Source organism: Lotus japonicus, chromosome 6 (assembly GCF_012489685.1).
Source record: "Lotus japonicus ecotype B-129 chromosome 6, LjGifu_v1.2".
Lineage (NCBI taxonomy): Eukaryota > Viridiplantae > Streptophyta > Magnoliopsida > Fabales > Fabaceae > Lotus > Lotus japonicus.
In genome coordinates, this window is record NC_080046.1 from 43,545,916 (window position 1) to 43,568,053 (window position 22,138).

General features: G+C 36.3%; 1 protein-coding gene across 1 annotated transcript; it reads left to right on the plus strand.

The window, feature by feature from the left end:
* Positions 1 to 1,663: 1,663 nt before the first annotated feature.
* LOC130722172 (1,4-alpha-glucan-branching enzyme 3, chloroplastic/amyloplastic) lies at positions 1,664 to 19,652 on the plus strand. The gene is made up of 21 exons (XM_057572820.1): positions 1,664 to 2,071; positions 2,906 to 2,977; positions 3,603 to 3,667; positions 4,078 to 4,737; positions 5,578 to 5,750; positions 5,869 to 5,958; positions 6,891 to 6,966; positions 12,815 to 12,922; positions 13,137 to 13,227; positions 14,410 to 14,511; positions 14,826 to 14,928; positions 16,758 to 16,895; positions 17,016 to 17,087; positions 17,168 to 17,272; positions 17,649 to 17,726; positions 17,807 to 17,917; positions 18,213 to 18,293; positions 18,562 to 18,666; positions 18,825 to 18,910; positions 19,037 to 19,091; positions 19,373 to 19,652. The coding sequence occupies exons 1-21, from the start codon at positions 1,770 to 1,772 to the stop codon at positions 19,403 to 19,405; spliced, it is 2,706 nt and encodes a 901-aa protein (XP_057428803.1). The 5' UTR covers positions 1,664 to 1,769; the 3' UTR covers positions 19,406 to 19,652.
* The last annotated feature ends 2,486 nt before the right edge of the window (positions 19,653 to 22,138 follow it).

Here is a 22,138-nt window from a genome sequence, read left to right on the forward strand (position 1 = left end):
AGAAACCAAATTTTTGTTAGTATATTGGATAATTGTTTAGCTTTAACATATGATTTGGCAGGCCAATCTGCACTGTTAGTTGTGAAGGGGCCTAGGAGTTAGTTGTAACATGCAAGTATAATACGGTGTGCAATGTTAGACAGCGGAGAACTAAGAGGTGTCAAATTGAATGTAGACTTAGTAAAGTATGAACTGGATTTGTGAATATTTTAAGTCTAATTTTATTTTGATCCTTTTTTACTTGATCAAAATAATGTACCATTGAATTTTTTTTAACAAGGTATCCTCACAACCAACAATCATGAGACTAATCTCATTTATTCTCTTGGTAGGTTATGTTTTTGTATTTCCTTTTTCCCCATAATAGTAACCCAATAGGCATGAAATTACTTTTTCAAATTAAAAAAACAGGTTCAATTCGATTTTCATCACTGGTTTCAACTTGCCAGTTTTTTCAGAACCAGTCATCGGAATGTTACCAATTAGACCGGTCTGTCAGGTTCAATTTTTGTAGCACTGCGAAAAAAAAGTACATATACACATGAATGGAATAAGTCCCCGAAGGATAGCTCAAGTGGTAAGAGCTAGGGACATAAGGTCAAGGGTTGGGTGGGATGAAGGGTGAAGGATCTAGGGTTTGAACCCTGAGGAAGACTAATTTACTAACGTTTGCCTATAAAAACAAACATGAACCGAACAAGAAAAATTAGTAAGGGAAGTGAAAATTTTAACACATCAAATTAAACCGGAAGTTTCGGATTTAATACCGATATTTTAGCAACAAATCCAATAAGTATAGTGTTAGGTGTATTGATTTTTTTTGGAAAGGAATTATCAATTACTGATTAAAAATGCAATAATTAAAAAAAAAACGAGGATACATTACTATATTTGATTTTATGTTCATCGAATGTAAGGCCTACAATGCTTTTGACTCTCTTTCACGTTTGTTGGGTTATAACTCGCAATTCTAAATTTCAAATGTTCCAAATGGACAATCTAAGAGAGAAACAAACATATATTTAACACTAAGGTTACATAGACATCCAATAATTGATCCCCAAAAAATACTTTTAAGTTAATTGAAATAAATAAAGAACATAACATCTTTATATATGACGTTAAATTATTTGGATGTCACTTAATGAAGTGTTACAATGACAAACACTGCATTAAAGTTGTTGGTTTCGACTAAATTGTAAGGGATGATCAAGGACAGATCATCATGACTTCGACGTGTTTTCCATATGGCCTTACGCTAGATCCTACGCTAGCTTTTGTTAGAAATAGGCTATCCAAATTTGTCATCAATTGGGGTTTACATCACTAGTTTTCAAAAGAAATAGTCTATTGTTGCAAAATGTGTGGAAATCACCAAGACATCACGCTCTTACTTGCAAGTGATTGTGGAGGATTGTCATACTTTAGTCGAGTTCTTGCCTCTTGCAATTTTGTTCATGTGAAGTGATGCTAATGTGACGTCAAACTTTGAGAGTGCTCCGGTTTTATTGCCTATTGATTTAAATTGTTTTCGATTAATAAAGTTTTACTTTAAAAATTAATTTCTATACACAGACGGTATCATAATTTTTTAAACTAATTTACTGTCATATATTTAGTTTATAAATGTAGAAGACTTTCTTACATATTTCAGATTTTCCCGATTCCTTGTGCCGAGTTGACTCAGAAACCTCTCTTAAAACTCAAATACAACACTCCATAGTGTTCTACTTCTACACTGTTGTGTCTCTGCCTTATCCGGCACAACGATGACAACCCTGTCAATCCCAGTCAAAATCTGCTTCCATCCAAACACAACTTCATCTTTTCTTCAACCTCAAACCACCCCTCACACCGTTACCTTTTCCCGCAGAAAAACGAGCATAGCCACCGCTTGTTCCGCCTCTGAAAACCCCCAACAGCGCCAAAACCAGCAGCAGCAGAAGCAGAAGCGCACTGAGACCAGCACCGACGACACCGAGTTCGATGACTACAAGGGCTTCGACCCTGCTGGCTTTCTCGCCAAACGCGGCATTTCCCATAAAGCTTTTGCCCAGTTCCTCCGTGAAAGGCAAGAAATTCAATCAATAATAGCAAATTTTGCTTCGTGTTTGATTCTATTTGCGTTTTGATTTTCTGGGTCTGTTTGGTTAGAGTTTTTCCCTTAGAAAGTTTGATTTTTTATCATTATTTCCATTTTTCTTTTGTTCTGGTGGCATTGAGGTTAGAGTCTATGTCATCATGTCAATTCTTAAAAAGTTGGAGTCTTTAATAGAAGGAGTAACTACCCTTTCTTCACTTGATATTGGAGATTATTGCACTGACACTCTTCTTGTTTAGGACACTATAGGTAGTTACTTGTAAAACTAAGAAGGGTGTTGGGAAGTAAGAATAGAACCAACAAGAAGGAAATGCATTTTTCCAAATTTATAATCAAATTAGTCCCTAGAAGATGTAGCATCAATCATATTTAATACCTGAATGATGGGAAATTGAGCACAAGGTTGATTGTGCATTTCTTCGGTCAAATTAGTTCTCATGTCAAAAATCTCAAAGTCTTACATAGTAGTATAGTACAGAATTAGGAATTAATTCGATGGTTAAATATATCTACGGACCACAAATAAGTTTGGTATCATTCGGATGACCGAAATTATATCTTTGAGGAACTAATAGGACTATTTAGTTGTTTTGTCCAATAATAAGGGGGTCAATTCAATGTAATGAACGCTGAGGTCAGTGTAACTATCACGATAAAAAAAGGGGGAAACTTGTTTGTTTTCATTTTTGGTTGTGCAAGTGAACGACATAGCTATGGTAGTGTGTTAGGCTCTTTTTTGTTCTGAGATAGATTGGAAAATTGATGAATGGCATTATAATATGTTAGTTATTATGAGTTTTGCAGGTATAAAGCGTTGAAGGACCTGCAAGAGGAAATTTTGAAACGGCACATGAACCTCAAGGAGATGGCTTCTGGGTTAGTTCCATTATGTGGCATTGGGTTTTAAGCTAGCCCTTCAGCACATTACAGTGTATTTTGGTTCTCTGAGGCCTGAGCTTTAAGCTGCTTTCCTTATAACGAGTGTCTTTGAATATTTTAACTTATAATCAATTCAACCAACCATAATTGGAAAAGGAAATTGTGTTGTGTTTTATGTTTCTTATGTGTTGTCTTGTACCACCAACTATCATAGAAGCTTAAACTGTTGGGAGGAGACACGTGAATGGTTTTGTATTATATTATTTCTAGCAAGCCATGTCTCGCGAGAGCCCATTGGGTTTGAAACGTGGACAATGCAAAAATCCACCTATCTTGTGCTGAAATTCAATTATTATTCTTATATTAGAAGAATGAGGGAAACATGGATTGAACTGTAGATCACTTGGCTGTAGAGCCTCTAATACAATATCATGGATCAACTATCTCGAAAGCTTAAGTTGCTGGTTCAACACACATTAATAATTTTATATTATATTATTTCTGACATGTGATTTGGAAATTACTTATGTCATGAAAGGATACTTAAAAGTAGTGTATATGTATTGTTATAGATAAGTTACCTTTTAGTTTCATTTGATTCTTCTTATTTATATCTGTCCAGGTTTGAGCTATTGGGTATGCATCGCCATCCAGAACATCGGGTGGATTATATGGAATGGGCTCCAGGTTTGACATTATCTCCAAGAATTTCTTTTAGGGTCTGTCTGATTCTCAATATCACACCTTAATTTTTGTTTAATTCCATCATGCCGAGATTTATGTTACACCGCCGTACATGTTTTTTTAAATCAGTATGTTTGATATAGATGTAGGTGTATCTCCATTTGAACTTTTATGCTTTTTGAGAAATGTACTTTATCCTTTTATGTATGAGCTATACCTACTTCTATCCGTGCCCTGCTATTAATAGAAAACTTACGTTAGCTCACTTCTTGCTACTACTGAACGGTGTCTTGGACCTCAAAGAAATGTGATGCAATAATATTGTTATTTTGTCTAGTCCACCAAAAGTAATAAGTTGTTTGAACTTGATTCCTCTCTCCACCCTTGTTTTATTAACAAGCACATAACTGCAGGGGCTCGCTACTGTGCAATTATAGGTGATATCAATGGGTGGTCACCTACAGAAAATTGTGCAAGAGAACATTACTTTGGTCATGATGATTTTGGATACTGGTTTATCATTCTTCAAGATAAGCTGAGAGAGGGAGAAAAGCCAGATAAACTCTATTTTCAGCAGTATAACTATGTAGATGATTATGATAAAGGGGATAGTGGTGTCACCATTGAAGAGATCTTCAAGAAAATGAATGATAAGTACTGGCAACCAGGAGAAGATCGTTACCTAAAAAACCGTTTTGAAGGGCCAGTAAAGTTATATGAGGAGATATTTGGTCCTAATGGACCTCAAACTTTAGAGGAGTTGGGGGATATACCAGATGCAGAAACAAGATATAAGGAATGGGCGGCAAAGCATGGACCTTCCCGTTATGCTGTGATTGATAGTGGCAAGGAATATGATGTATTTAATGTGAGGGTTGACCCAGGGTGGCATGAGAGAGTACGTGCGCTGGAACCTCCTATAGCATACTGGCTAGAGACACGTAAAGGTAGGAAGGCATGGTTGAAAAAATATATTCCTGGCATTCCTCATGGCAGCAAGTACAGGGTCTACTTTAACACTCCAAATGGACCATTGGAGCGGGTACCTGCTTGGGCTACATATGTTCAGCCAGGTAAATCTTATATTGATTCTTGGAAGTCATTAAATCATCAGTGAATGTAAACTATTTTTGAAATATATTTGATCCTCTGTAGTATCTTGTTGTTTGTTTTGAACTGGGCTCCTTTAAAGATAAGACTTTAGAGGAGTCAAGTCCATTTCTTTTATAAAGATCTACTCATGCATTTGTACTTGGTTTGGTAGGTTCTTTGGCATTGTTTCATGCATATATATTATTGTCTTTTCTTTTCAATTTTAAAGGTGATTCTTTGAGGTACACTTTCATTCCATGTAATGACAAGGACAAGAGTCAAAAGGCTGCTTTGGACATTAGATAAAATACATCTTGGACTTGGATGATATGTTTAGAGGTCGCTTAACGTCAAAGGAAGCAACTTTTGGTTTCAATTACTGAAATGATACTTAGTCTAACTGTCAATCGAAATTACATTATGCATTGCTGGAGAGGCCATTAACTTGATATTATCATCACCATTTTCCACAACACTAGCCGTTCGTTTTCCCATATGATCTAGTACACCTGTTTCAACGTTCAACTAATGCTGATTTCAGGTTAAATTATCACTTATGAATCATTGTTAAAAGAGTTCCACTTCTAAAAAAATGTATCTATTTACAGGGACCAAATACATCCTGTAAAGATCCATTTTATGTGCCTAAATACATAAAAAGAAAGCAAAAGTTCTAATTGCCTTGGTTACTTTTTGCTAGGAGTTCCTTTCTGCCAAGATGTGCAGTATATTTTCTATTTACATATGTTTGTTTTATCAATTTTTTGTATATATGCTGATTCTTTGTGTTATCTGAATGTTGTCGATTTAATGCATTGCAGATGTAGATGGAAGGCAAGCTTATGCGATCCACTGGGAACCACCACCTGAACAAGCATACAAGTGGAAATATACTAGCCCAAAAGCACCAAAATCTTTGCGGATATATGAAGCTCATGTTGGAATTAGTGGATCGGAGCCAAAAATATCCTCCTTCAGTGATTTCACAGACAAGGTTTTTTTTAGGGGGCTGGGGCTGGGTAGGAGTTTATAGTTTAGACATTATAAATATCTTCCAATGCACTTCATATTTTAAGTGGTTCCCTTGAATTTTTATCATATGTACAACGCAGGTTCTTCCTCACATAAAGGAAGCTGGATACAATGCAATCCAATTGATTGGAGTTGTCGAACACAAGGACTATTTTACTGTTGGTTACAGAGTGAGTTAATTGTTGTTGATATTCTTAATTAATCTTCTAATTATAATTATATCTTGATTAAGTTTCTTTAGAAGTTCATCAAGACATTGACATAGATGTGCACAATATCTGGGAATGAATGAGCAGACGTTAGGAAAATTTAGCAGTGTTAGTATCAAGTTGGTCTTTGTTGAATTCTGAACCGGGGGGATATGGAGAATTGCCGAATATATCTATTAATTTAATGATATCTAACACATAATTGGTAATAATTGATGCTAAATGATTCGTATAAGAAATCAGATTATGTTTATTGATGTGTATGAGTTGTGAAGAAGGCATGGATGCATGCTTTATCTTGCATGTCATTGATAGAACTGGTTTAGAATTAAGAAAAAATAATGAATATTGTACTGAGAATTCTAGCAAGAAAGTCAGTATTGCGTAATGTAGACAAACTGACCCTGTACACTCCAGGCTACAAGAGGTCCTGAGTCCTAGTCCCTCCTTTTCCTCAACTAACTTCTTTAGATCTCCTATTCACTACCGACTTATATGTAGCCTATATAGCATGTAACCCCTTAACTAACTTCTAACAGCACTAACTAACTCTCATTCTATTATTATTATTATTATTATTATTACTACTACTATTATTCTTGTTGTTGTTATTATTATTATTATTATTATTATTATTATTATTATTATTATTATTATGTTACTACTAACTGGCTACACCTATCAGTCATGGTACAAACTATATGCACATACCTTCCTTGTATCTGCTGGAAGTGCTGCTTTATCTGTTTATAAGTTTTGTAAGTTGTTAGCGTTTATTGCAACTCTGACCTCTAGCAACATCATCACTTTTCACAATTCAGTTCAGTCAATGCATAATATGAAGTATTTTAATATAGTTAGAAACATGCTCAAACTTCTATTTGACGTTGCAGGTTACCAATTTTTTTGCCGTTAGTAGTCGATATGGCACTCCTGATGACTTCAAGCGACTAGTTGATGAGGCCCATGGTTAGCATTTTATGTTATATGTAATAATGTTTATTTAATTGTACTGACTATGTTCACTTACTACTTTTTAAGTCTTTACAGTGATAAGCTGTTGGATTTGTACTTTCAAAGAAACATCGATGTTGTTAACTCCTTGTTCTGACAAAAGGATAATATCAATAATTGAAAATGCCATAAGATGTTGTTCTAAATTGATATTTTCTTTGAATTAATCACAAATTTTTCTTGTGTGGATAACAGAATGATTTATATAGAAAAGAGAGTATAAAAGCTGTCGAATAAGAAATTCTCCTAAATCTAAGATTTCATGAAAATGAAAGAGGAAATAAAGAAAATAGTAAGCAAATGAACTCAAAAAGAGCAATCCATCCCTTTACAATTTCACCCAATAAAGATAATTAAAAATATCTACATAAAATTACAGTGTGGCTATGAAGACAAGCATGTCCCTTAAAGTTGTGGATGTGGAAATCACTGCTAAAGGTCCTGGAATCGGTCTTCAGCCGGTACACCAGAATCCTTTCACCAATGTCCTGCTCAAAGGGCAAAACACCAAGCACTTAACAACCTTTATACCCCGGAAACCTTTATAGTTGGTACTTGGTAGAAATTTAATTCTAACTAATAGGATTGAAATCTACAGGCAGAAAGAACACAATAGACTATATTTGTCGCATTACTTGATTTCATTAAAATAGAAGTGTAATCTACACGGAGACTGTCAACTGGAGATGTAAGTCTAGATTAAAAGATAAGAAAGAAAAAGTCAGGAATGGAAACTGCAAAAACATGTTTCCCTACTTTGCATTGAAGGCTAGAAATATAATAATGACATGATTTATCCTCTTTATGAATCTTTGTTGTTCTAAAGAGACACTTGAATGAAATATTCTGATTGATTATTCCATGAAGCTGAGTACATATATATATACAAGAGTTTAGGGATAGCTAAATAAGGAAAAGATCTATCCTAATAAAAGATAAAATATACTAAATATATTTATTCCCTATTTATTTTATCTACATATCTCAACACTCCCCCTCAAGTTGGAGCATATAAATCGTATGCATCCTGTTTGTCACATATATATTTTATCCGGGGACCTCGTAAAGACTTGGTAAAAATATCAGCCAGCTGATCTTGAGAGCAAACAGAAGAAGTCTTGATAGTACCACAAAGAATCTTCTCCCTAATAAAATGACAATCAACTTCTATATGTTTTGTTCGTTCATGAAAAACCGGATTAGAAGAAAGATGTAAAGCTGACTGATTGTCACATACTAAGTTCATAGGAGTAATCGCACAAAACTTCAACTCCTGAAGTAAGTGCTTCAACCACAAGAGCTCACACGTAGTATGAGCCATAGCACGATACTCAGCTTCGGTGCTTGATCTAGCAACAACACTTTGTTTCTTACTCTTCCAAGAGATGAGATTTCCACCAATAAAAACACAATAACCAGAGGTGGATCTCCTATCACCTGCATCACCTGCCCAATCCGCATCTGAATATCCAGTAATACTAGTATGACCTCTATCAGTATAAACAAGACCTTTTCCAGGCGACCCTTTTATGTATTGAAGTATCCGAATAACAGCCTGCCAATGACTCTTACAAGGAGAGTTTAAAAACTGACTGACAACACTAACAGAGAATGATATATCAGGCCTGGTCATTGTGAGATAATTCAACTTTCCTACTAACCTCCTATATCTTCCTGGATCAGAATAAGGCTCCCCCTGGTTAGGCAGAAGCTTCACATTAGGGTCCATAGGAGTATCCGCAGGCTTGCAGTTAAGAAGGCCTGTTTCTTCCAAAATATCAAGCGCATACTTTCTTTGACAAATAGCAATGCCAGACTTTGACTGAGCTACCTCAATCCCAAGAAAGTAATGCAAAGATCCAAGATCCTTAGTCTGAAAATGCTGTAACAGGTGCTGCTTAAGAGCTTGTATGCCCTCTTGGTCATCACCGGTGATTACAATATCATCCACATAGACAACAAGATAAATGAACGTCTTTGAGGATGAACACCTAAAGAAGACTGAGTGATCCGCTTCACAACGAACTAACCCAAACTGCTGAATAACATTGCTGAAACGGCCAAACCAAGCTCGGGGTGATTGTTTCAGACCATACAGAGACTTTTGCAATTTACAAACTAGTCCTGACTCCCCCTGAGCAATAAACCCCGGTGGTTGCTCCATATAGATCTCTTCTTCCAAATCACCATGTAAGAAAACATTTTTAATATCCAGCTGAAACAAGGGCCAATGTCGCATAGCAGCCATGGCAAAAAATAAACGGACAGATGCCATCTTTGCAACTGGTGAAAAAGTATCACTATAATCCAAGCCATAAACCTGAGTGTACCCTTTGGCAACAAGACGAGCCTTCAATCGATCAATATGTCCATCAGTGCCTACTTTAACATTAAAGACCCAACGACACCCAACAATAGATTTCCCTGCAGGAAGAGGAACAAGCTCCCATGTATTATTAGACTCTAAAGCTGTCATCTCGTCAATCATCGCTTGACGCCAACCTTTGTGAGATAGGGCCTCCTGTATAGTCTTAGGTACAATAATGGAAGATATGGTAGAAACAAAAGCGTAGTATGCAGGGGACAAGCGATGATATGAGAGAAAATTATAAATAGGATGGGGATTACGAGTAGAACGACTACCTTTCCGAAGGGCAATGGGCAAGTCAACAGGATCCGAAGCAGGAGAGGAGGCTGGATGAGGAACCAAATCACATGTCTCATTTCCTGCAGAAACTGAGTCGTGGGGCTCATCCGTTACAGTACGTCGTGGGCGACGCTCATAAGTAATGCGATAACGAGACATATCAGGAGCTGGCGCTGATGGAGTGGAAGTGTCTGCTTGAGGAGTAACGACCGAAGATGGTGACATAGACACTTGAGGAACAGGTAAAACCACAGGAAAGATATCTAGATCAGATTGTTGACCAGTTGTAACAAAGTAAGGTGTATCTTCAAAGAACGTGACATCTGCAGAAGTGTAGAACTTATGTGTGGATGGAGAGTAACACTTATACCCTTTTTGAACACGAGAGTAACCTAAAAAGACACATTTGACAGCCCGAGCAGACATCTTATCACGACCTGGTGAAAGATCATGAACAAAGCAAGTACAACCAAAGACACGAGGCAGAACACAAAATGAAGATTCCCTAGGATACAACATGGAATGAGGAATCTGATTACCCAAAACAGATGATGGCATCCGATTTATCAAATATCCTGCAGTCAAAACAGCTTCACCCCAAAACTTTAAAGGTGCATTAGCATTGATCAATAAAGTACGAGCCGTATCCACAATATGTCTATGTTTTCTCTCAGCTACCCCATTTTGTTGGGGTGTATGTGGACAACTAGACTGATGTATAATGCCATGAGACTTCATAAAAGAGTTAAAGGAATCAGAAAAATACTCTTTAGCATTATCACTTCGCAGAACACGAATTTTCTTATCAAATTGAGTTTCAATTTCATGACAAAAATTTTGAAAGATACTAAACAACTCAGATCTATCTTTCATTAAAAATATCCAAGTACACCTGGAGAAATCATCAATAAAACTGACATAATACCTATATCCTAAGATAGAAGAAACACGACTTGGACCCCAAACATCAGAATGAATGACATCAAATGGATGTAGGGCCCTTTTATTGACACTACTAGGAAAAGACGACCTAACATGCTTCCCAAGCTGACATGACTCGCATTCCAAAGACTCTAACTGCGACAAGTAAGGCACCATCTTCTTTAATTTGTCCAAACTCGGATGTCCCAGACGACGATGAAGTAAACTCGGAGACTCAGCAGCAGCCGCACAAATTGCAGAAGATGGTTGTTGTAGATAATAGAGACCATGTGATTCAGATCCTGCTCCAATCATCCGTCCCGTACTCCGGTCCTGTATAAAGAAGGAATCAGAGGTAAAAGTTATGGCACAACCTAATGATTTGGTTAATTTACTGATAGAAATAAGATTAAAAGCACATCCCGGAACTAATAGAACAGAACTCAAAGGTAGTGTAGGAAGAGGAGATGTCTGCCCAACACCGGTGGCTTGTACTTTCGAGCCATTTGCAAGGGTAACATGGTGTGTAGTTTTGGGTGAAGATAAGTTAGAGAAAAAGGAAGGATTACCAGTGAGATGATCTGAGGCACCGGAATCCAAAACCCATGATCCAACAGGTGTAGAATGAGAGTAACAAACTGTAGAATTACTGGTTTGAGAAACAGTTGCTGACGAAGATGATCGTTGAGCGCCCTTCAGCTGGAGATATTCCTTGTACTCATCAGCTGAGAATGAGTGGTTCTTTGCACCATCAGATTCAACCTTGGACTCCATAGACTGTGCGACATTAGCAGTTTTGTCTGGAAACCCAACTAGAGAGTAACAACGATCCTGTGTGTGTCCATCCCTCTTACAGTAAGAACAATGGAGATTTCCTCTACCTCCTCTTCCACGTCCACCACCTTTACGACCACGACCTCGACCCCCTGACTCAAAAGAATTTGATATGAGAGCAGAGGAATCAGAGGTTGTATGTGATTCAAGTCTAGCTGAAGTGGCAGATGAAGGAACACGAAGTAAACGATTAATAAGCTCCTCCGCTGTAGGAATATTGGGATTAGTAAGGGTCTGGTTTCGAACAGATTCCAGATCCTTATGGAGACCATGCAAAACAAACACCATGAACATATTGTCAAGTTTCTCCAGCACCTTCTTCAAATCGTCATTAACCAGCATTGACTTCAGCTCCACAATGGTAGATTGTGCCTTATTCAGGTAAGACGGCAAATTAAGATCAGTCATCTGGAGATTTGCCAAATTACGTACTGAATCATACAACCGCTGAATATCATTAGCATAGATGTCCTGTGCCTTTTTCCACACATCATAACATGTTTTGTAGGGACGAAAGTGAACAATCAGTCTAGGTTCAATTGCCTGGTATAATAAAGAAACAAGTTGATAATCAGCCTTCTCCCATTCCTTCTTCTCAGAAGCATCAATATCAGCACACTTTTTAGTAAGGTGCTCGGACAAACCTTGACCCAAAAACCAGATCTCAACAGCATTGGACCAATCTAGATAATTTGCCTCATTCAACTTCTCAGAAGTGATAACAGGAGTCCCAGAAAAAGCAAATGAGATGAGACTCTTCTTCTCACCCTTGGGAGACTTATCCTTCAGCAAATCCTCCATGAAGAAAAAGAACAAACAGAGACAGGGAAAACAACCGCAACCAAACAAATCCAAACACACTTCAAACGAAAGGCTCACTGACTGGAACAGGCCAAAAAACAGAAACAAGAGACCTCAAACACAGAAACGAACCACAGAAGAGGAATCCTGGAATAAAAACAAGCAAACCCAGAAAAATTGTCAGCGGCGACCGGCGGCGACGGCAGCGGCTGGCGGTGGCGGCTGATCACGACACAGTGGTGGCAGCAGCGGACTATGGTAGCAGCAGCCAACAGCAGTGGTGGCGGCCGGTGGTTGCTTCCGGAATTCTAACTGGTAAAAATAAGGGTTAGCCTACGATGGCTGAAACCCTAAACTAAACTAGTAAACCAGAGGGAGACTTGAATCAGAAAGCTCTGGTACCAACTTGAATGAAATATTCTGATTGATTATTCCATGAAGCTGAGTACATATATATATACAAGAGTTTAGGGATAGCTAAATAAGGAAAAGATCTATCCTAATAAAAGATAAAATATACTAAATATATTTATTCCCTATTTATTTTATCTACATATCTCAACAGAGACTATTTTGCTAACTCTGCTTTTGGTTACACAGGACTAGGGCTGCTGGTTTTCTTAGAAATTGTCCATTCATATGCAGCTGCAGATGAGATGGTTGGCTTATCTATGTTTGATGGATCTAATGATTGTTATTTTCATTCCGGTACCTCTTCATTTAGCCACACGTGCAAGTTGTTTATTTTTCCTTTGTCATCCTAATATTAATCAGCCACTCTGATGTGACATTGTTATTAGTCTTGGATGATGTTCTCTATGCTATATTGAACTTAATCCGCCACTCTAAAGTGCTAAATTTAACTTTCCCCTCTGGTTTGATATTATTCTAATACCTGACTTCAACTTTACTTGTTGAATAGGTAAACGGGGGCAACACAAGTTCTGGGGAACCAGAATGTTCAAATATGGCGACCCTGATGTTTTGCATTTCCTTCTCTCAAACTTGAACTGGTATGAGGAATTATAAAGCAAAGACTGTGGTATAGTTGTAGTTATACTTATAGTTGCCTCTTTGTGCCATTGCCTTTCTACATGATTGGTCTATGTTAGAATATATGAAAACATCTTGTAATATGTATCTCAGAGTAATTCAAAGTAACTTTGTTTATCTCTTATTCTTGGTTTCTAATATACTTCTTTATATATTCTGCTTTGATTCCATTGTTAATCAGGATTAAGAGTTTAGTATTAGTATAAACAAAGATGAGTTGTTTATCTTTTGTTACATATTATTCATATCACTACCAATATATCTAGATGTTTATTTTCCTTTTTCTATACATGATTGGCACCATCCTCTGTGACCTGTCTTGTCACTATTCTACTCTTGAGTTTCCTAAAATTTGGAATTCTCCAGTAATAATTTCATCATCTTCAAGGTTCTTTTCTTCTTGTTAGTCGTGCACAAATTTTGGCCACCCTCTCTCACAAATTCTCTCTTTACTTTGTGGTTTGTTTTGTTTGCCATTTCCACAACTTGTCTTAAAAGTCTTATATCACTTTGTCCTAGTCCTACTGTCATGTTCTCCTTCTGGTAGCCTCCAGCTATACCAAATGAAGTTCGACCCCCACTATCTAAAATGTAGTTTAATCTCAGCCATCCCTAATGCAATTTGGCCCCGGTTGTCCAAAATGAGGTCTGGCCTTGACTATCTCAGATGGAGCATGGCCCTAGCTATCCTCGATGAAGTTTATCCTTAGATATTGTCTTAGATGTTGTTCAGCGTCGAGTGTCTTGAATTGGTTTGTCCTTTTATCTATCTTCTAGCCATTTCGAGGCTTCTAATTTCTCGTGGTTTGAAGTTTCCGCATGTTATTCTTGATGAATTTTTAAAGTTTTAGTTTTTGCTTTGTATAATTTTCTTTCCGGGATATTTCTGTTGAAGATCACTCCAAAAGAAGTCTCTTCTTCTTCCTTGGTCATGCAACACTCCAACAAACAAAGTCCCATCTTCCGTCCTCTTTACCTACAAGACTAATCAGTAAACACATAACTTCAACCATCTATCAATTAATTTTATTGGACTGAATTTTGATTCTGTTTTTGTACATGTTTTTAATTGCTTTATCAACCATCATTTGGCACAAAGTGTTTGTATATGCTAAATTGCTCACGAAGTGGTGTCTGAACAGGTGGGTCGTGGAGTATCAAATTGATGGTTTCCAGTTCCATTCAATTTCATCTATGATATATACTCACAATGGTTTTGCGTCTTTTACGGGTGACTTAGAGGAGTAAGGCCTTCTCTGAATTTTATTGCGTCTTTATATATAATTTATTTTATATATTTATGTTTTAGGTTGCTCTTTCTCCTTGTTTAAGCTCTAAGATATTTTACTAAGGCACACATTATATTTCTGTCCTTTATTGACGTTAAGATTTCTGTTTCATTATTAAATTTTTTACTTGTTTCTCCTTATTATACAACTTGAAATATGCAGAGTTTGAAGTAGCTATAATGCTAAATTGAATTAATTAGATTTTTTTATATTTTAGTTTCAAACATCACATTGAAAATGTATAGATTACAAATTCTAGTTTCATTCAGGTACTGCAACCAATATGTTGACAAGGATGCGCTATTATATCTTATCTTGGCCAATGACATACTGCATTTTTTTTACCCAAATATTGTCACTATAGCAGAAGATGTAAGTATTATATTCTTTCTATTTATTTAGATACTTTTGCATGCTTATGTATATAGCATTTTTTTGGAAAGTTTACAGAAAAAGCCATTTATTGTGAATTTGAACTATGGTCATGTTCCTAAACTGTGAGGTGGTTTGTTGCCCATGTAGTCAAATGGTCGATAGTCTGATTAAAAATCGTATGGGAAGATCCAAATAAATTATGGAGTAATAACAATTAAAAAGGCTTGTGTGAAGATCCATTGACGCCATTCGATCTATATAACCAAACTCACCTAGTTGTGAGAAGGCTTGGCTGTTGTTGTTGTTGTTGGATTAACAAAGGCTCACCAAGTAGTTTAACCCATCAAGTAAAAAATCATTTATCAAGATTCAAGAACCCAATATCACAAATAAAGCAGAAAGCTAATATGCTGTTTTTTTTGGGTGGGGGTGGGGGTTGTATATGCTATCTTGGTTATTTTCTAATCTTATTTGCTTAGTGAACCATCATTGTATTTCTGATATTGGTCTTCTTTTGATTTGGTTCCTTTGTCACTACGTTGTTAAGCAAATAATGTTTGTACCCGTGGCCAAGCACCCTTAAATTGTAGGCCATGATCAAAATGGAATAACCAATAGTGGACTAAGCCTTATGAGATTTGTTTTTCATCACACATGATTCAAGGACGGATAAATGTGGTTTCAGGAATATGACTTGTTCCTCTAATTTGAATTTGTTATAATCCAAATTAACTTTTTCTCTCTACTTGTCATGTTTGTCAAGGACCATCTTAAAAGTTTAAGCTATGAGATTAAGACCAAAGATTGGTTTTATCTATCTAACATGCCTCCTCATGCTAGGAGCTTTTGGCAATAGTAGTTAATATTTTGGTCCACTCTACCTTGAACTGAAATTCAACTTCATTAGAAGAATGAAGGAACATGATTGAACTCTTGACCTCTTGGTTGTGGAGGATTTGAGATAATGACTAGGACCAACTTTCTTAAAAAGCTTAAACTGATAGATGAAGACCAATCTGGTTTTATATATCTAAACAATGTCTTTCCAAGTATAAAGTAGTAATTCAAGGTAAGTCCTGAATGCATATAGTGGCAGATATAGTTCAAGGTTGAGCTGAATGCAGAGTAAGAAAGGTTTGAATTGAACTTAGTTTTAATCTTGATAACTGAGATGATAGTTGAGTTTTCTTGAGACTTTTCAATTATCATAGTAATTATTTTCTTTCAAGGGAAATTGGTGAGGCACATAATCTTCTTTTTGGACCAGAGTTTTTACCTTATCACCCAAATACATTGTGGGTGGTTGGTTTGTTTTCAAAGTTTGCAGTATCATAAAATTACAATTCCTTGTGGCCTATGTGGTAATCTGAAGCTTGCGTAGGAGTAAGGTCATCTATTTACCAGAAATTCCTAAAGAACTTACATAATGTTATTCGGTTATCATAAGGACAACAAGGTAGTGAACCGTCATTTTTTGTCATTTGTGTTCAACTTGGTTGAATTGAAGAGGCTGCACTAATACAGATTATGAAGGGCTTGGTTCTGTGAAGATTGAAGAAGCCCTGAAATTACTAATACATTATAGAGATGCAACAAATTCACGACTTTCATCAAAACGCAAGAGCACTCAGCTTCCTATAATATTATTAAAATTTTCTTCCTAAACTTTTATAATACAGATATTTCCTTTTGATCGTTTGTATCTCCACTTTTTGTTCATTTATTTTTATATCGCCCCGTCTGATACTTTTGAAAGCTAAACAGTCCTTATCCTAAGATCTTCCCCTTGCTTTATGTGTCTAATATTTTTTTCCATTATTGTTCAGGCATCATATTATCCTGGATTATGTGAGCCAACTTTTCAAGGTGGATTGGGATTTGATTACTACGTCAACCTTTCTGTGTCAGAGATGTGGTCAACTTTTCTTGAGAGTGTTCCTGACCATGAATGGAGCATGACTAAGGTGTTACTTGAGTATAATTGATCATTCCGTTTGTAAATTAGGTGTTTTGGTTGCTCTGTTAGTCTTTCATCAGTTTTCTTATGAAATTTGTAATTTCATTGCTGTCATCTTGTGCTGCAGATTGTTAACACATTAATTTCCAATAAGGATTATGCTGATAAAATGCTTATGTATGCTGAAAACCACAACCAGGTAACCTATCCTTTTCAATATATTCGAAGAACTTTATTTATTAGATGTCGTTTGAGATCTAACTTCTTTCTTGCTGCCAGTCCATATCTGGAAGGCGGTCATTTGCAGAAATATTGTTTGGTGAAATAGATGAGCATTCGGATCACTATAAGGAATCTTTATTGAGGGGATCTTCATTACACAAAGTATGCTGTTCACTAGTTTGAGTAATTTCCATAATGTGCTATTTTGAAGTGAAAAAAAAGAATGTAGAAAATTGAAATCAAATTTTGGTTTACCCTTTTCTCACTCTCTTTGTGCTATTATATTGCTCTTATATAATATGCCCAATTAACCTGCAGATTTAGCAAATATTCAGACGGCTTTGCTTCTAAATTTTTTGCCCGATATTTCTTCTTACTTTCTATGTCACATTACTCACATATCCTTGCCCTGTATATACTTCAAATGAACTTTAAAAATCCACAAAAATAGATAACCTCCTTCTGGTAGAAGATGTAAAATGACTTCCTATATTTTTCGTGTAATTTTTTTTATTAACTCTCTTGGATTGTGGGCTAGATGATCAGATTGATCACATTAGCAATTGGTGGCCGTGCCTATCTGAACTTCATGGGCAATGAATTTGGGCATCCAAAGGTGAGGGTTGCTCCTATTAAATATGTGCTGATGCTTCATTCTTCGTGACTGACAATATATTGATGTTTTATCTGTGCTAGAGAGTTGAGTTTCCAACATCAAGCAACGATAACTCATTTTTGCTTGCGAATCGACAGTGGGATCTTTTGGCAAAAGATGGAGTATACCGTGATTTATTTACTTTTGATAAGGTGATAATTTACTCTCTTGGTATAATAGTTGTGCTCTTGCTTTGTAGCCATTACTCATGTCTTGGTGGAAAGTAATTGTGATATTGAAGTCCCTCTCTGCATTGGGTTTGCTAATAATTATGGTATTCACAAATCAGTATGGGTTGCTAGCAGGTTGGAATTCAGTTTTTAACTATTGATTTATCATATTTCACTTGAAGCTGCCTATCACATTCAGACTTTTGCAACAGGCCTGTAAGCAAAAAGAGATGATTAATATGCTAGGCAATGAGATCACTTTTCCTCTTCTTTTCAGGACATGATGAAGCTGGATGAAAATGCGAGAGTGCTCTCACGAGGTTTTCCAAACATACACCATGTGAATGACAATTCAATGGTACATTTATTTTTTTGTTTTTTATTCCTTTCTCTCCTTTTAGATAATTGGTGGCTAATTTTCCTCTTCATTAGCTTCTGGAATCCATTGGTATATTGAATGTCCTTTTCTTCCTTTGTCTAATGATCACCATGCATTGCTTTTTCCTATTTATATATATCCAAACCTCTGGCATATTTGATTATATGTTCTAAATAGTGTTTGATTTACCATACCAACTGTTGTCAATAATGTCTATGGTAAACCTAGATACTTCCATCATTTGCAGGTCATATCTTACATCAGAGGCCCCCTTCTCTTTATTTTCAACTTTCATCCGACGAATTCTTATGATAGTTACAGTGTAGGTGTGGATGAAGCTGGGGAGTATCAAGTAAGTATCAGTTCATCATGAAATTCACAACTTTTCATGTCATTTTGTTTTTTCTCCCATGAGCTGTTCATATGTCTAAAGGTAAAGCTGTTTAAGCATTTGGTTTTAGGCCCTATGAAGGAATAACTGACTTTTGTTGGCACATTTTGATGGCACAGATTATTCTGAACACAGATGATATAAAGTATGCAGGTCAGGGCAGCCTTAAAGAAGACCAGTATTATAAAAAAACTATCAGCAGAAGGTAGTCATGCCTCATGAATCTCTTCCCTTTCACTCTCTTATTTTATTGTATCCTTTGTGGTTTGTGCCTTCTGTTTTAGTTATTTGTTTTCTGTTTCTTGATGTTGACACAAACATGTATTGACAGAGTCGATGGCCTTCGAAACTGCTTAGTGGTGTCACTCCCTAGCAGAACTGCTCAGGTTGATAATTTTATTGCTGCTGTTACATTTTAGTTTATTTCCCTAGGACCATAGATCTACAGTTTCGGAAAAGGATAGAACCATTGATCTTCGTAGTTCATGTATTTCTCAATGTTATCAAATATCCACCATGGTGGAATCTCATGGCGGGTTTTTCGCTTCGGCGATATCCCGCAATAATCCACCATCCGCCATAATTACTTGTCAACTATGCCGGGTTTTGGCTCTCTGTCATTGGTCCATCATCCACCATTAACAACACTGGTATTTCTTCTTTTCAGGTTTACAAGCTAAAGCGGATTTTAAGAATATAAACCCAGGATTATGATCCATATACCACAAATGTGAAGGTTGTGTAAAGAGTTACTTAAAATTGAGGCTAATGAGGTAGGTTTAGGAGGAGGAACTTATGGCATAGATTTAGTTATTTATCTGAAATTTATTTTCATTAAGAGTAGTTGTAGACTGCTGTAATTAAAATCAGAAGTTGCACTGGTACTGAATTGAACAATTTTTTTATTTCTTGAACCATACATTAGTTATACCTGAATTGTTTTTATATTTCAGTCCAGTTAAGGGCCACCGCTATTTGCATCACAGTTTTTTCTCCCTGCAGCAGCCAGCAGCCCACTTCCGCGGTCACGCAGAAGCATTGTGGGCTGGTGTGAGTAGAAAAAATTGTGGTGCAGATAGTTTTTCCCCCAATTAAGTGATAGGAAATTCTTGATAATACATCAAATATGGAGGGTTTCTCAGAGCATCAGCAACCGTGAAATTTGGTGAGTTTGTATCTGACAAGCAACTATCCTAGCAACTCACAGCCTTGCAGAGCAGTTTTCAATTGCCAAGACATACCACCAGCAACTAGTTTGATTGTTGCTATTGTGGGACCCAGTTTTATTTTATGTGATAAATATAATAATTAAATAGAGATAAATAATAAAATATAAGGTGAGGTAGATTGTGTGATCTATTCGAGAAATGTTTTAGAGTGGTTGGATTGGAGTGAAAAATAAGTAGAATTATTTAAAGTGATGCAGATGTTTCCTTTTTCTTTTTTTGTAAAAATTTAAACGATGCAAGCTCAGGTGCATTATCTGAATGTACTTCCTTGATTGTTTTGCCAAATTGAGCTTGCACAAGAGTAAAAAACTGCCTAATGCATCTAGTAGCATTTAATTTGCACTTGAGGAAATAAAGCCAAGTAATGCGAGTGCAATTGTATTTCATGAGTAGAAGATCTATAAGGACCCAAAACATCACAATGTATAAGATCAAAACTAGAAAAGACATTATTATTTGATACAAAGGACAAATGCCTAAGTTTAGACAAGGGACAACTGGCACAATCATGAGGAGTAAATTGTGTAGGAACTAGGAAGTGTATAAGGGACAAAATTTCGTCAGAAATATGTCTCATCACGATTTGGTATGTTATTGAAAGGACAAAACAGTATGAACATTTGAAGGCAAGAAATTCAGAACTAGCTGATGAAGCTGGAAAAAATATAAAGACATGAAAATCTTTCTGGTCCCTCACTCGCAGACCACGACGAAACCTCTACCTCCTAAGCATGGGCCAGAAAAGCAATACATGCTGAATTGTTTCACAGCTCTTGTAACAAAATAAGCAAGCTTCCTCGACGAGAATTGGATTTGTCACCCATCCTATTAGATCTCACACCTCACTTTAAAGTGGGGAAATATGGAAATATCCTGCACTTAAATACTTTGGAATCTAAGATCTCAAAGTACTTCAGAATCTGAGTTTCCAAAGTACTAAGGAAACTCACTTTCCAAAGCCATCAGGTCACATACTTCCACCTTTACTCCTCCATTGCTCCTCCACCACCAACATCTCCACCATTACTCCTCCACCATTACCCCACCACCAACCCCATTACTCCCTCTGATTCATTTCCTTCCTCCACGATTACTCTTCCTTCACGTTTCTTCTTCTTCCCTCCACCATTTGCTTGCATCACCACTACTTCCTTTTGTTGGTAAGTTTTTTTTTGCACAATATACTCAATGTGTTTAAGTTTAAGTTTATTGTGGTTTTTTTTCCACCTCATTGTTGGTTACTGACTCGAGCACGATTCGGAATCTCACTTTCCAAAGTACTTCGGAATCTCACATTTCAAAGTTCTTCCAAAGCACTTTGGAAACTCGGTTTCTGAAGTAATTGTGAAACTTAGTTTCCGAACTAGGAGGATGACTAGTTAGGGAACTTAGTTTCCAAAGTAATTGCAACTAGAATTGACACCCCAGGATTTTAAGTACTTCGGAACTTGACGTTCCAAAGTACTTAAACACGTAAAAGTGGGAAAACATTTTTTTTGAGAGAAAATTAAGAGAATGGTACTTTGGACCTAAGTACTTTAGAATCTAAGTTTCCGAAGGGTGCTTCTAGCATTTTTTTAAAATACCTGGGGTGTCAAATCCCTTCTCTCGGGTGTTAAATCCAATTCCCCTCCTCGACGTCCATTCCTATATCGGAGAGCGTGAATATTAAATGGAAGTTATTTTGAAATAATTTTCCCAACACTTCTTCATATCGTATTAAATATTTATATTTTTTAATTAAATAAAATTTAAAACATTCTTTAAAATATTAAATGCAAGCGAAATATATTTTCAAATTTTCGAGTAGTAAAATTTGAGGTAATAGAATCTACGAGAACACCGCTCATCGAAGTACGCTCCAATAACTTTAAATGAAAATCTCGCCGAAACATGACACCACCGACCCAATTTATTTCCTTGAAACACGGCACCACCGACCCAATTTATTTCCTTGAAACATGACACCAACACGTGTTGTATATTTAAAGCGCAATAGAAGTTGTAATAAAATTCGCAAGAAGCGGTAGTTACACCTTAATAACTCCCGTAATTCTCACGACAAATAACACAATTAGCTTCACTACATTATCCTTTCTTACCTTTGTTCCTCACTATCTCAGGATTTTTTTTAGTAATGCGAAAAATTAAAAATTACTAAAAAGGGGCAAAAAAAAAATCATATTTACCACAATGAAGTGTTT

Bases quoted from the DNA above. Each gene is read 5' to 3' on its own strand.
- LOC130722172 (XM_057572820.1), top strand. From the start codon at position 1,770: ATGACAACCCTGTCAATCCCAGTCAAAATCTGCTTCCATCCAAACACA. The intron at 17,273-17,648 runs GTATGCTGTTCA...ATTGTGGGCTAG, and splicing joins GGGGATCTTCATTACACAAA to ATGATCAGATTGATCACATT. The intron at 18,667-18,824 runs GTAAGTATCAGT...TTGATGGCACAG, and splicing joins ATGAAGCTGGGGAGTATCAA to ATTATTCTGAACACAGATGA.